General features: G+C 42.9%; 1 protein-coding gene across 2 annotated transcripts; it reads right to left on the minus strand.

Moving 5' to 3' along the window:
- Positions 1-8,100: 8,100 nt before the first annotated feature.
- On the minus strand, positions 8,101-13,243 carry KCNJ15 (potassium inwardly rectifying channel subfamily J member 15). Of its 2 annotated transcripts, none has more exons than XM_063127565.1 (2): positions 13,204-13,243; positions 8,101-9,302 (listed from the first exon to the last, which is right to left on the minus strand). In XM_063127565.1, the coding sequence occupies exon 2, from the start codon at positions 9,284-9,286 to the stop codon at positions 8,159-8,161; it is 1,128 nt and encodes a 375-aa protein (XP_062983635.1). In that variant the 5' UTR covers positions 9,287-9,302; positions 13,204-13,243; the 3' UTR covers positions 8,101-8,158. The 2 variants fall into 2 exon arrangements, with proteins under 2 accessions (XP_062983635.1, XP_062983637.1); XM_063127567.1 differs by lacking the exon at positions 13,204-13,243 and adding an exon at positions 11,924-11,994.
- Positions 13,244-16,112: the final 2,869 nt, after the last annotated feature.

Genomic DNA, 16,112 nt, shown 5'->3' on the forward strand with positions numbered 1-16,112 from the left:
CATTGTTAGGAACTACTATTCTAGCTACAGTTAGTAACAGCCTGATCAAATTTTCCCAAAGAAGATCTTGCATGGAATTTGGATATATTAAGAGGCAGTGTCAACTTGGATTTTCTCCAAAATTGCAATGGACTCAGTCTGAAATCTGAAGAGTTGTATATTTATCCTTTCAAAATTATGTCAAAATTATTAAAGTATAACAAACTTGTGAAGTAGCAATTTTGATGCAGAGGGTTTTTTGATTTTTCAGGGAAAGAATATCTGCTTGATCATCTTCTTTTTTAATTTTTATTTGAATTTTTGTAACACATACAATAATCACACTACATCATCTCAATATACCACAATAAAGAAATTAAAAAGAACTTATTGAAATAATATAATACTATCTCATGCACCCCACCCCCCGGAATCCTTAATCTCCTTTCCAAAATTGTAATGTATCTTGTGACAGTTTACTCCCTTTCCCTTTTCCAATTATTATTATTATTATTATTATTATTATTTATTTATTTATTTATATAGCACCATCAGTGTACATGGTGCTGTACAGAGTAAAACAGTAAATAGCAAGACTCTGCCGCATAGGCTTACAATCTAATAAAATCATAGTAAAACAATAAGGGGGGGGAGAGAATGCAAACAGGTACAGGGTAGGGTAAGCAGGCACAGGGTAGGGAAAAACTAACAGTAGAAAGTAACAGTAGAAGTCTGCACAACATCAAGTTTTAAAAGCTTTAGGAAAAAGAAAAGTTTTTAGTTGAGCTTTAAAAGCTGCGGTTGAACTTGTAGTTCTCAAATGTTCTGGAAGAGCGTTCCAGGCGTAAGGGGCAGCAGAAGAGAATGGACGAAGCCGAGCAAGGGAAGTAGAGGCCCTTGGGCAGGCGAGAAACATGGCATCAGAGGAGCGAAGAGCACGAGCGGGGCAATAGTGTGAGATGAGAGAGGAGAGATAGGAAGGAGCTAGACCGTGAAAAGCTTTGAAGGTTAACAGGAGAAGTTTATATTGGATTCTGTAGTGAATTGGAAGCCAATGAAGAGATTTCAGAAGCGGAGTAACATGGTCGGAGCGGCGAGCCAAGAAGATGATCTTTGCGGCAGAGTGGTGAACAGAAACCAACGGACTGATATGAGAAGAAGGAAGGCCAGAGAGAAGAAGGTTGCAGTAGTCCAACCGTGAAATAACCAGCGCATGAACAAGCGTTTTGGCAGAAGAGACAGACAAAAATGATCGAATCCTGGCAATATTATACAGGAAAAATCGACAAGATTTAGCTACTGCCTCAATATGAGGAATAAAGGAGAGCGAGGAGTCGAATATAAAGCCAAGGCTACGAGCTTCCTTGACCGGAGTAAGCGTAACATCATTGACAGTAAGAGAGAATGAGAGATGAGGAGAAGGTTTAGGAGGAAAAACAAGCAATTCAGTCTTTGCCATGTTAAGTTTCAAGCGACGATGAAGCAGCCAAGCTGAGATATCTGAAAGACATGCCGAGATACGATCGTGAACATCAGGAGAAAGTTCCGGAGATGACAGATATAGTTGTGTATCATCGGCGTACAGATGATATTGGAGGCCATGAGATTGAATAAGCTTGCCCAAGGGCAACATGTATAAGGAAAACAACAAGGGGCCAAGCACCGAGCCTTGCGGAACCCCTAATGAAAGGGGAAAGGAGGAAGACGAGCTGCCATTAGTCAACACGCTGAAAGAGCGACCCGCTAAATTTCCTAATACAAATTTAACAAATGATCTCCAAACCTCATCAAAGTCATTTCGCTTCAGCAGTCTTCTCTTAACTTTATTACTACTCGTGAGTCTGTCATTAATAGCTATATCCCAGACTTCTTTATACCATTCTTCTATTTGAAAATCCCTTTGTTCCTTCCAATTCCTGGCAATTATTAATCTAGCTGCAGTTAACAAGTTGTTTATTAATTCTTTACTATTTTGTGTACATTTAACCCCTTCATATATTGATAACAGAGCTATCCTTGACCCTATCGGTACCTTCCATCCCATTATATCATTTATCTCTTTAAATACTATTTGCCAAAACCTCTGAAGAGCTTCACAAGTCCACCACATATGAAAATATGTACCTTTTTTCCTGACATCCTCTCCAACAATATACAGAATACTTTTTACCCATTTGATGTAGTCTTACTGGTGTTAGATACCACCTCCATATCAATTTATAATAATTTCCCTTTATTCTTACTGACATAGTCTTTAATACATGTTGGTTCCATATCTTTTCCTACTCTTGACTACTTAACTGTCTTTCCATATCTTGATCCCATCTCATTTTATAATGCTCATGTTGCTTTCCCATTCCCAACAATATCTTATATGAAGCACTTATTATACCCTTACTAACTATCTTTCCACCTTCCTCTTCCCTTTGTATAGATTGAAAAGCTGACTATGCAAGCTGCTTGATCATCTTATGGTGTAGTTTTGATTTGAAAAGAACGCAGAAAATATCCACATTATTTAAACAAAGTTGAGGGTGGTGTATTCCCCCCAGCCCCCGGTTTCACATATATACGTATTACCAGCAGCAGCAATGCAGCTTTTAAAGGTAAATTCACAGTGAGTTTTTAATAAATAAGATAAATTCAGATGGCGTTTTTAATAATCTATGATAATAATATTTATTATTTATTTATTTACAATATTTATGTACTGCTTCATATCTAAAATAGATTCCACAGTGGTGAACATAGGAATAAAACACTAAAAAGATATTTAAAAATAAAATAAAATTAAAACAACGTATTTAAATTGTTCAATTTAAAACTGAATACCAATAAAAAGGGTGGCTGTTCAGTTGAGGAATGCTTCTCGGAGAAGAGCAGTTTTCAGGAGGTGCTGGAAACAGCACAGTGTTAGCACCTGCCTGACCACCAAGGGCAGGGAGTTCCACAGAGAAGGGGCCACCACTCTAAAGGCTCTTCTCTAGGTGGACTTCAGTTGGGTCATAGGTCCCTGTGGAACCACCAGGAACATGTCCCCTAATGACCTCAGTGATCATGCAGGTTGGTAAAGAAGAAGGCACTCTCTCAGGTTTCCTGGTCCCAAGTTGTTTAGGGCTTATTTATTTATTTATTTATTTATTTATTTATTACATTTTTATACATAAAATTTATTACATTTTACATTTTTATTACATTTAGGGCTGTACTAGAACCTTAAACCTACCCCAATAGTGCATAGGCAGCCAGTGAAGTTCCCTCAGCAAAGGAATTATATGCTGGAAAAGAGGAGCTCCTGACAACAGCCGAGCTGCTGCATTCTGCACTAGCTCCAGCTTCCGGAGCAGCCTGAAGGGCAGCCCCACATAGAGCGGATTGCAGTAATCCAGTCTTGAGGTTACTAATGCCTGTGCTACCATGGCCAAGCTATCCCTAATAATAACAACAGCCTTTTTATCATAGAGTGGCCAGCATGAACTACTGCTCCTTGTGGATTGTGCAATGTAATCCAATCCCTGAAGTATATATATGACTGACACAATAGACCAAGGATAAATAACAATTATCTGCCTTTCAATGCATTGTTTTCCCACCACTATCACAGTGATAATATTTGCCTTCAACGTTTCAATAAAGCTACCTTTTGCAGCAAAACACTTATATGGTTTATATGCATTCACTTCTTTCTGTCAAGGTCCAGGTAAACAGTACTTGCAAGGGCAGTTGATCAGAATCTAGACTTTTTGACTACTCAGTTTGAGAGAAATGAATTGTGGTGCAAATTTTGGCTCTGTTTAGTTCATGGAATCTGAGGTTGAGTAGAAAAGAAAACCAACTCATCTTGTGCTGAACTAAAATGGTTTCTGGAATGTACCACTGTCAAAGACATCACTGTGTGGGGGTGAAGCATCACATACGGCTCCAACGGTTGGGGATTTCTTCCACCAGCTTGCCTATAAGTCCCTTGGCTGATGGATTGCCAGGAAATCAACAGTAAGGCTGAAAACGGACCAAATCCAATTTTTTTTCCAGAAAATGACTTACATAGAACAAATATTAAATGACCATCTTCTGACATTTTTCTTGATTACTGACTTGTCAATGTAGTTAACCATTTTGGTTTTGGTTTTGGTTTTGACTTTTGCTTGCTTTTAATGCCCATATTTATCTATTATGCATGACCAAGGTGCATTTCTTGAAGCCCAAATCAACAATTTTCTAACGTGATACAATCATCTCACATATGACCATATCATTCCAGATTTCACATGGTAGGTTTCACACGTGAAAAATCCAGTGCTGATGTCCATAGGAGCCATTACCCCCACGCTCAAGGGGGAATTGGTGAAGTAGATTAGATGGGGATTTTGGAACTTCAGCCTTACTACTGAGAATAAATCTACCTGGGCCACAATATAAATGAATTGCTCTGACACAACATACTGCATTATTATTGAGCAGTGGCAAGTCTCACTAACCATGAGGAGTAGATTTGGTTAAGAAATCTTGGTGGGTTTCCAAGTTATAATTCTGACAGCTTCCAAACTCTAATCAACCAATTTCCCAAAGGGTTATCATACCCTTTCCCATTATCTTTCCCCAAAGGATGAAAGCATTAATTATGGGGAGGGGGGAAGAGAGATTGATTTGAATTCTATCAGATTACTTAACCAAGAGGTTGTGTTTATATCCAACACAGACAAATAATACTGAAGCCCAAATTATTAAAGAGTGAAACAGTACAGTTCTAACTTAATCCTTATCGTAGACATACAACCTAAATAGGTAGTTTATAGATTACTTTGAGCATCATCAGCCGAGCATTTTATGACACACTTGTGACTGACCATTCACAGATCTTTGTTGGACATTTTGACGATTCTACAATCCTCCTGCACATTTCCTGCTCCTTCTGTTGTTTCCCCCGCTTCAAAATGCCACCTGGAAAGTCTGATCCTTCTGGCTGTAACACTAATTGGTGCTATTTCCTGCCATGTGCAGGAGAGGTTGCACCATAAAAATTCCCACTAAATGGGCCACATGGTTATTGCTTGCTTCCTCTTTCTTCCCCATGTGAAGCTGCTCATCCCTATTGTGGGACAGAAACAAGAGGCCAAGCAACAGTAGGGAAACGTGAAGTACTTCTTGATGCCCATATATATGTATTTTGCATGGTCAGGGTGCATTTCTTGAAGCCAAATCAATCATTTTCTGACACGGCACACACATGCCAGAAGACTCTCAGTAAGGGATCCCAGATGGAGGGCTCCTAGCACTTCAAAACAAAAGACATTGTGAAAGAAGTAGTGAGAAAACACAGTAAGGTTACAAACTGAAGATGCAAGATTCTGTGAATGAAGTTGACTGTGCAGTTAAGACCTCTGGAAGCACCCTTGGAAAAGAGGAAACTGAAAGCATAGTTTGTGCTAACTACAGTCTGAAGACCAGTTAACATCTGACATGTTTGTGTTGTACACTTGGCTATAAGCAACCCCACAGGCAAAATATGATCCCAGAACAGCCTTCTCCATTCTGCTGCCCTCCAGACATTTTGAACAACAACTTCCAGCATTCCTGACCATTGGCTATCCTAGCTGGGACTGATGGGAGTTGAAGTCCAAAACATTTGGGAAGGCTGTCCTAGAGGGTAAGACAATAAATATGGGCAAGGTCAGATTGGGTTGATTCACCAGGGTGTGGGGTGATCAGAAATAAAAACGCAGGACAATCCACATTTGGGATGCCTTCCTAGTGTCTGGGAAAAGTGAGCAGTATCTGCATACGTGATGTTGATGTCCCATAAGAAACCACCAAGAGTCCCACTATTTAAAAATGGCCTATAAATAGGATAGCTGACCATTAAGAGCGCACATGCTACACATGAATATTTGACAAAAAAAGCTTTATTTAAGAATATGAAACAATTGTCCAAAGCAAAGCAAACAGCCTTTCAAAATATGTTACTCTAATACATTTCATAAAAACAATTGTTAATAGAATTTTTCCAAACATACATTTCTCTTTTATCTTTGTTACAATTGTTTCCAACCCCTTACATATGTATGTATAACGCTTTCCTTTAAATTGTAAGAGAGAGAGAGAGAGAGAGAGAGAGAGAGAGAGAGAGAGAGAGAGAGACTCAAAATAGCATTCTAGGATGGAATATATCGCTATTAAACTTGCAGCCTGATCATCTGCATTGGTGAGTAAGTGATGGCCTCTCCTTGCTAACCTTGCATGGCACATAAGAGAAAAAACTACACTTGTTCCCGGAACCTTGGTTTTTGCCGGCAAAGACCGGCACAAGGAGCGAGTGAGCAGGCGGCAGGGACTTTCCTGAAGTCATTGTTATTGTACGTAGGCACTTCCCATTGAGCTTCTTGATTTGCTCTGCCAAAACAAATCTGAGAAGGTCATGAGAAATGCTGGATCTTCCTCTGTTCTTCCCCTCCTGCCCTTTGGATGGGCAGCCAGAACATTTACTCCTCAACCTTAGCATAGTCCTTTGTGCAGGCCGAGGGGTGACCAGCTTTCCCCTGACTTGGTGCTCTACGGATGGGCTGGATTACAACTACCAATGACTGTGCTGGCTGGGGAGGATGGGAGTTGCAGTCTAATACATCTGGAGGGCACCAGATTGGAGAAGGCTGGCCTAGACAGTTGTGGCGAACCCCTAAAAGGGCCTGAATATTTGCAGAGGGTTTAGCATTGGCACAAAAGAGGCTGCTGTGTAAGATCATCCTGCAAGCCTCCAAAGCGTTCTGGCAGCCATTGCAGCCCCTGCCTGTTCCTATTGCACAAATGTTTTCTCTGAATGAAGGATTTGGAAAAAGTACACCAGATTTCCTACTTGAATATTCTTCTAGGTCAAGTGAATGGCGTTTTCTTTTCCTTCATTAGTGTGACGTCTAGGCCAATAAACACCTACTATACAAAAGAATATATAACCTTTCCAAACCAATTCTGTTATCCTACATAAGCTGTAATCCTATGTCCCTGGGAAGGCATCCCGGGGGCTCTAAGTAAGGTAGGTTGGATCTCCCCAGTGGAGGATGGTGGCTCCAATTTCAGTGGGGCTGTGATTCCATTCTGGGTACCCACCAGAACTCTAAAGGAGCTATCCAAGGTGCTACACTGGAGCTCCCCCTCCACCCTTGGAGGGGGAGAACTGACCACGAACCCTTCCCCCAGCTGCCATGGGAAACCTCTACAACCACTTCTGACATCAGAGAGGGGAGTGCAAAGAGATGTACAGGGCAATTCACAGCCTTCCCCATCTCCCTCCCCTGCCAAACCAATGGCAGATCTACCCCAGCTGTCATGGAGCTGTCATGGATTGATTCCCTTCCATTGAAACCAATGGGTGGGATTTTGCATGAAAAGGGAAAAGGCCTGGGAGCAGCGTGGGGGAAGCAAAAATGCTGCTTGTCCCTCCCTCCTTCCCATCTGCCCTGCCAACACGGATTCAGCAGGGCTTTGGATATGGCAGTTTGTCCACATTTGGATTTTCCCAACACAACAGGTAGGATCGCTCTGTTGCAGAACTAAACTACGTCCAATAATACCTGGGGAAAAATGGTTCAATAGATCAAACTCTACAAATATCAACTGAAGATCGATGTGTCTGCTGTGAAAGCAGATCTGGAGAAGCTGTAATTCAGTGGTAAGGTGCATGTTTTGCATGTAGAAGGTTACAGGTTTGATTATCTCTAGGCAGGGCTGGGAAAGACCCTTGGATGAAACCCGCAGGGGGTGCCATTAATCAGAGTAAATAATACTGAACTAAATGGACTGACTGACTGACTCAATATAGGTCACCTTTCTATGCTTCCTATGAGACTAAGGCCATAGCTAGACCTAAGGTTTATCCCTGGATCATCCAGGAGTCAAACCTGTTCATCTAAGTGACACACAGGGGATCCAGTGCTCAGGCAGGGGTGAACCCTGGATGATCCCAGGATAAACCTTAGGTCTAGCTGTAGCCTTAATCTCCGTTATGGCATCTTATAAGCAAAAACTCCACAATAAAATAAAACAAACTTGATTAATGATGTATCCTGATAAAGGATGGAATACATATCACTGCTGTTTAGATAAGACCGCTGCATTTCCATTCTCAGGAAAAGGGATCCATGCAGTATGTATAAAACATTTGTTACAGATTGTGATGAGTGAGAGGTCAAACATTGCTTTGCTGCAACATCATTGTTCTCCGTTCTCTCTCCCTCTGGTCTTCCTTTCTATATTGCTCTTCTAGCATTTGCTTTTCAGAGTCCATACTGTATAAGGTGCAATCTGCACTTCTTCTGATCAGCTCAAATTGACTAAAATCTGCAACATATTTCCCATTCTGAGAGAGAGAAATCACAGGCATGAACTCAAAACCCCAGAAGATCTCCTCTGGAACATATGATGTCCGGCTCTGGCAGACAGCACTCGTAGACTCGACTGTGGCATTCAAGAGGACCACAAGTTCAAAATCTTTCTCCTTCAGGTTCTGGTGGGTAAGATCTCTTAGAGGGCTGCTCTCATCCAATATATGGTAAAAAGTTAAAGGTAAGATCAAGAAAGGGCTTTCTGATGAGGAGTCAACGTAGAATTTAACACTATCTTGGTTAAGCAGAATCCTCTCTCCTTCTTTGGTTTCATAGGTCTGGAGAAGTTTTCCTGTGAGTTGGCACTGGATCAAGAGGCTCTTCCTCATGTTTGCCACTCGGAACACAAGACAAAGGTGTCCATTGTGTTTGGTGATGACAGCACAATGGCTGAATTTAATGGTTTCCGCCCTTTTTTTGGGTCTAGCAATTTTGGCCAGGAAGGTCCCAGTGATGAAGATCTCAATCAAGGTTGTGACAACCAACTGAGCAACCAAGAGGAAAATTGCATGAGGACACTCCTCGGTAATAAAGCGGAAGCCATAGCCAATGGTTGTCTGAGACTCTAAAGAGAAGAGAAATGCCCCAGTGAGGGAGTTGACATTTGTCACACAGGGGGCATGTTTGCGAGGCAACTTGCTCCCTTCCAGATCTCCATGCAGGAATGCAATGGCATAGTAAATGAGCCCAAAAAGGAACCAAGTCATGACGAAAGTAGCAGCAAACAAGGTGAGTTTGTATCTCCATTTCATGTCAATGACGGTGGTCCACAGATCTTGAAGATAAAGCAGATAAATGCCATCAATTTTGTCAATCCTCACGTTGCTGTGACCACTTTTGGACATCACCCGAGGTTTGCTTCTCTTTAGCTTCATGCTGATGCTGCCATTCACGAGCGGGGCTTGAGACATATTGATCTGGGTAGTTTCCATTGTCAGTGCTTCAGACCTAAAGAGAGACAAAGGGGCAGGCATGGTTATTCAAAAATAGCAACACAGAGAAGATAAAATAGGTTCCAAATTTAAATCGCCAGAGTGTGGTTAAATTGCATTTGTATAGGCAAAAAGCTGCCACACTTGAAAACTGTCTGCAGCAACATGCAATGGGGCACTAAGTTAATTTCCTAAGTAGAAAGTAATTGCATTGTTTCTCATGTCAATATAAATGACTTGTTCCAGAGACTGGAGAATAATTTTACCAAATCAGTCCTACACTGCATTCAGATATTTCTCATATGTTTGAAGTATGGAAAGAAGGCAAGTCTGTTTTCAACTAATGAAGTGAATCTGATCCAGCTGCTCAGGAGGCCAATATTTCATTAAGGCTAGATCAAGTTAGTTTTGACCCTCCAAATTCATCCTGTCTTCTCTGGAAATGCTGGCCAAATATATATGAAAGCAAGAGTTTCGTTCGGGATTTTCACAAATGAAGTCCTCATTCAACATGTAGCTGGGTCAGAGAGGGAAAAGAAAAGCAAGCAATACTTTGAGTATGTAAAAAAAAAAGAAAAAAGGGGGGAAAGAATTTGGGAAAGAAATATTTGCACCTGAATACTCTTCAAAGCTGTTCACATCATGGGCCTCTCCAATTTCAACGAGTCAGTGGAAAAACGGGAGGTCATTCACAAATTCAGCTTTCTAGCACCAGGGCCCTGCCCTATGCAAACACAGGAGGTATTGGACCACACCGTTTCTTGAAGTTTGTTTACTGTGCATCTCGGTTCAGTCCGGATGGAGATTAAGCATGTCCAGGACTGAACAAAGCACGCAGAGAGCAGGAGGAGTCTTGTCTTTGCCAGATTGATGGGACAAAAGGGGGGGGGGAGACACCATTTCCAGGACCAGACAGTGGTTACGTAGTACAAGGCCAGAGTAAGTTAGCAGGAGTTTCCAATAACAAAACTTCCTGCTCTTTCAAAAAAAAACCCTCCACCCACCCCCCTGCATCCTTTGTACTCTGGCAGTTCATGCAGTTAGCATTGTTTTGTTCCATTGTTGGCTTCAAGAGAGAGCTTTAATAAGTGGTTCATTTTTATGAACCACAGGGGAAAAAAACTCGTCTCCCTTGTTACTACTTAAAAGAACATTTCTGGAAACCAAAGACGTCCATGTAGTAGACATGTGTGCCAGCCCAGGATAGCAATGCAATTATTCACTAATGCAACTTTCCTGTTTTGTCAGAAGAAGAATATTTATGTTTACACTCATAACTGAGTAACTGCTAGCAGGCTGAAGGTAAATCAACATTTCCTTTTTCTTTTTCTTTGGGCAGCTCACAGGCTACAACTCTTCAAGTGCAAATGAAGGAGGAGAACTATACCTTGGATACCTGTAGAAGAACTTTTGTGTGACTGTAAAGTCAACCCCACATACGCGCACACTATGCAACAGATCCGGATAATAAACAGGAAAAAGAGATATAAAAAGTCCCGGTGATGTGGGCAGAACAATAAAATTGGTGGGGGAGGGAAAATACAATAGAAAACACTAGACAAACTAAGAATTCAGACATGGAAACAAGGAAATGCAGGATAGGTAACGACATAATAAACCCTGCAAGGAAAATCACTAGGAAAGAAATGCATGGCACAATGAACTGGGAGGATCCACTTTTTATATCTAACTCAGGAGAAGAATATATACTGCTATATTTAAAAAAAAACAGTAACAGAGAATAGTCTCATTGTTTAACTCTTGTTTTTGCTTCCCAGGGCTTGCTCTCCTTTAGTCTCCACTTTCAGCCTAAATCTCCTGTATTAGCTGTGCCCAATTCTGTTATACTACAACTCACATCATGCAGACCATGCTCCTGAGGATGACGGGACTTGTAGTTCAGCACATCAGGAGGGCACTAGGTTGTGGGAGCCTGTTCTCTCTATTCTCGGGTTCACAAATGGCACTCTTGTGTGAATCACCATGGCTATTCAGTGGGAGAAGGCAGTCTGGGTGTTTGCACATGTAGAAAATGAATAGCGAAGTATTTCTATGAGGGTGGGGTGGGTAGGGAGAAGCTTTATCAGCACACTGAACCCACTAGGAATTGCTGGACTGGCTACCTCCATTCGCAGCAAACAAGAGTTACTTGCACAGGCCAAGCTGAAAGTAGCAATCCTCATTGCTTTTCTCTTTTCTATGCTGCGCTTAGAGTGATTGCAAAACACAGCACAGGGATGACTAGAGAGCAAGCATCCCTGCTGACAGTGTAAGCAGCTTGGAGGGCTTATTCACACAACACAAGGACATCCACTCATGAATAGGGATGTATGGATTTTGTAAGATCTGCTCCATTTCATGGACTGGCAGGCATCTTTCGTTCCATCATCTGTTTACTGATGGAACTGGATTCTTTTAGGGATGTACAAGAACTGCATTCCACTTGAGCACATGCGTATCAGCACTAACGTACCTTAGTGCAAGTGCAAATTTGTGCAAATTCCACCCCTCCCAAACTAAAAAAAGTGGTCCACAAGGCCATGGAATCTGCAGGTCAGCTTCATAGAAATCTGAACTCACTTGAACCTATTGCGGATTGTTCTGACATCTCTGCTCATGAAGAGGAATCCAGTTTACCTCTCAGCATTGGAGTCCTTCCTTGTATGAAGAACCTGGCAAACAGCAACCTTGTTGTCTAGTCAATTTCACTCCTAAAGTGGATGTGGGGATGGGAGTGCAAACAGCCAGAGAGACATTCCTTTCTGCTTTGGGGTGCAACTCATGGACGAGAAGCCATGTGATGCTCCAAGCACCTTTCCATAGCTGTGCTCAGCATCATAGCCCTGCCAGCCTTTTCCAAGAGAAGGGCTGCCAAGGAGATCTTTGGCTCTGCCTTAAGGTGGCCATCACTACTCTCTTTTGTTCTCTTTTTTCGGTGATGCATTTCCTCTTTTGGGGTGATTCACAAGCAGCCATCCTAATTCCCATGGCAGTCCAGGTACCTTGGTTACACAGTTGCCACACATCCTTCCTTCCGACCTTTGAGCTGGAAAGACAGAGCTGAAATCAGCACGCAACGGCTAGCCTGATCTTGTTGCCCCAGTGTTCCACCTTCAAAGTTGGGAGGATGGCTGGCTGCTCATCACACTCATCAGAAGAGCACCACACTCGCTGTTACAAGCTTGGGGAGTGGAAGTTTTTGACACCACTGGACTCTTCTCAGGGACGTGGCTCTAGGGGCTGTCCTGATGAGCTCCTGCAAGTTGAAATTTTCCATTACATCACTGCTTCATTCCCAACACACACACACACACACACACTTCTACTTTGCATCAGAATCTCCAAGAGCAAGTATAGATCACTTACATGCACCCACATGGTGCAAAAGAGGACCCCCCTTTTCTCTCTTGCTCCTCAAGAAGAAGGGACGTCCAGATCTGGGGAACAACCACCATGAATGACTTTCTATGTGCCCTCCGTGCTTGAACTTTGTTGCCAAATGTTATCAGGCAATCTTAACTGACCTGGTTGGGATACATAGGAGATTTGCCCTTTAGGGCTTTAATATGACAAACTAGCCCACATTCAGTGTTGAGGTATTTAATGAGCTGGGTGCGGATTTGTGAATTTCTAAGACCAGGCACAGTATTTTTGCCTAGATTGCTCTTCTGATGGAACAGCTTCAGGCTCTTTCTTACAATGAGCAAAATCCCAAGCACCACCAGTCTATCCCTGTGTGACCTATGAGGACATCAGCCTTTCTTTATGTCACCCTTTTACCCATTGCTCAGCTCAAGTGATTCTTCGTTTTCTCACTGTATTTCAAGGCAGTGACTCCTCTGCTATCAAGGCTATAAAGCTAGGCATTTCTGGATCTTCACTTATTAAACATTTTAAGTATTAGAATAGCATCTCACCAGTCCTTGGTGTCTTCCTCTCTCCATTTGTGTTCCTTTATTAGGTAACATTCATGTATCAGTTTAGTCACTTCCTTTCACATCCTGGAATGGATCCCATCCGATCCTAGCCTCTCCTCTCCCCCCCCCCCCCGGCTGACTTCCTGCATTCTGTTTCTTTCATCATCTCTCTTCTCATGTGATCCTGAATTCCTGTTGTTTATATCTTTAAAGCCCACAGAAATACGTGCAGGATTCTCTGGGCTAAAGAAGTGTTTCCTTTTTTCTTCCCCCCTCTGCCATGCTTGTCGATTCAGAAGAGGTTTGCCAGGACTGCGGTGCAGCCGTGGACCCTAGGATGCTCAATTGCATTGTAATGATCATAGCCTCTACCAGCTGCATCGGAGGAAAAGACCCTAAAGCAGGCAATAAACCCACCCTCAAAGGCAAGCCTCATCCCCAACTCCTCTCTCCCCACTTGACTGACTTGTGCCTGGAAGCATGAAAGATTGCATTCTTTCCAGACCTCGGCTTTGTTTATTCCAATGTTCTCTGTCGTAACACTGGATATTCCAGTTACTCCTAAAAATGTGCAGTCCATTTTCTTAGGCTTGTCAATGTCACTGACATATGGTGGGCCAATGAGTTCTCCAGCCCAATTTTGAGTTGAGATGGAAAAGATTTCCTCCTGCCAGATTAGAGTTCTTCCTTGCAGTCAGTCATCAAATGCTCCCCTGTTCTTATGCCATATGACATGGAGGGAAAGGAAATTATGGATCTGCTGTTGTCCATAACCAACTTCTAAGATGCACGTGGGATGAATCTATAAGTTACTGATACTATATCGAGCCATTCCAGCAGGCTGTACAGAGGGAAAGAAGAGGAGAACATGAGCTATTCCACCATCCCTTCTGGAAGACTACTCCCCCACCCTTTCCCCTTCCCATCCTTTTCCCCCTTGTGTTGTGTCTTTTTAAATTGTATGCCTGCAGGCAGCGACCAGCTTGTTCTATTGATGGCATATAAGCTGATCTAGGAGTCTTTTTTGGCTGAGAAGTGGGATAAAAATAGTTGAAATACATAAATAAATGGAGAAATATTTGTGGGGAATGTTTCAGTGGGTGATGAGAGAGTTTGGAATAAAGTGGACATAGGGCTCATTTAAACCAAGCAGGATATTCTAGTAGTAGTAGTAGTAGTAGTAGTAGTAGTAGTAGTAGTATCCCACCTTTTACCCAATGCTGGGCCTCAAGGCAGCCTTACAAAGTTTAAAACATACATTGGGGGGGGGGGAAACAAAACCATAAACATTTAAAATACAAAACAAAATTATAAGACATAGATGTTAATACATAATTATAAGTAGGGATGTGCTCCGCTCCGATTAGGAGCGTAGAAGCAGTAGCGGATTGGCCTGCTCCGCCTTACCCAGAGGCGGAGTAGGAGCGGACCGCGGACCCCCTAGAAGCAAGGCGAAGAGAAGCGCCCATTTTTCGGAGCTCCGAGTTCAGGCGGAGCGCTCCGGTCGCCATCTTGAAAACATTTCGCCATAGGATTGCATTGCGGCAAATAATCGCGCATAACTACGTTGTTTTTGAAGCTATCGTTCTGGAAATTCTTGTGCACAGAGAGTCGTGGATGGGGGTCATTTTGAGACCACTCTCAACTTTCTGTGTTGTCTGGGTCGTGGGCTATATTTTTGTGAAAATCGGGTCAACCGCGCGGCTCAAACTGCGTTTTCGGCTTTTCGCCCATAGGATTGCATTGAGGGAAAGAATCGGGGATAACTGGGGGGGGGGGTAAGCTATCGTTCTGGAAATTCTTGTGCACAGAGAGTCGTGGATGGGGGTCATTTTGAGACCACTCTCAACTTTCTGCATCGTACGGGTCGCGGGCTATATTTTTGTGAAAATCGGGTCAACCGCGCGGCTCAAACTGCGTTTTCGGCTTTTCGCCCATAGGATTGCATTGAGGGAAAGAATCGGGGATAACTGGGGGGGGTTTAAGCTATCGTTCTGAAAATTCTTGTGCACAGAGAGTCGTGGATGGGGGTCATTTTGAGACCACTCTCAACTTTCTGCATCGTACGGGTCGCGGGCTAGACGTTTTTAAAAAATCGGCGGGAAAAATACCTTTTTCAAAGGGCTGAGGGGCAGAGTCAGCTCCCGGTCATGATGATCCCAAAGTTGGAGGAGGGCATAGGCAAAACAGGTAACTTGGGATTCTGGGAAACTTCTCTTTCTTCATCTGAACGGGCTTTTCCCCGTGTTTTTTAACACAGTAGCCCCACCAAATGCACAAACACAACCTGAAATCATATACTAAGCCAAGAATAAGAGATAGAAACACAGCACTGCTCCCCACCCTAACCTTGGGGAACAACTGAATCGATGTGGTGCAAGGGGATGAGCTCCCCTAGGGCATCTCATCGTGGACGTGCCCCCACTCTCTCCTGCACTGGAAGGCCATTAGAGCCTTCCAAAGAGAGTAAAACGGTGGAGCAATGCCTATCATGAGTTGAAGTGAATGGTCACTTTTCAGTGGTGGAGCAATGCCTGTTCTGAGTCGAAGTGAGCGTTTTACTTCTTCTCAGAGCTGTGGCTGTCAGTGTCTTGAACTGGCAGCTACTTCCCCCTCCCCCGGGCACGTCCCCCTATTGCTGGTAAAAGACAGATATAGCCTTTTAAAAAAAGTTCTTCTTGTTGTTTATTGAGCAACACTGCTGCTTTTAATTCCACCCCTCCTTTGTTTATTGATTGATTTATTCCATTTTATATGCATTACTGGCTTATCCTTGGCTCACTTCCTTATGCCCCCAGAAATGCCAGCTGCATGCCTGCCTGCCTTCCCTCCCTCCACCCCTGCCCACCTCGCAGGGATGTTGTGTGTGGGGTGCCCGATTTTCAAAAATTCGCCAAAAATCAGGGGAT

The sequence above is a fragment of the Elgaria multicarinata genome, chromosome 5 (genome assembly GCF_023053635.1).
Source record: "Elgaria multicarinata webbii isolate HBS135686 ecotype San Diego chromosome 5, rElgMul1.1.pri, whole genome shotgun sequence".
Taxonomy (NCBI): Eukaryota; Metazoa; Chordata; class Lepidosauria; order Squamata; family Anguidae; genus Elgaria; species Elgaria multicarinata.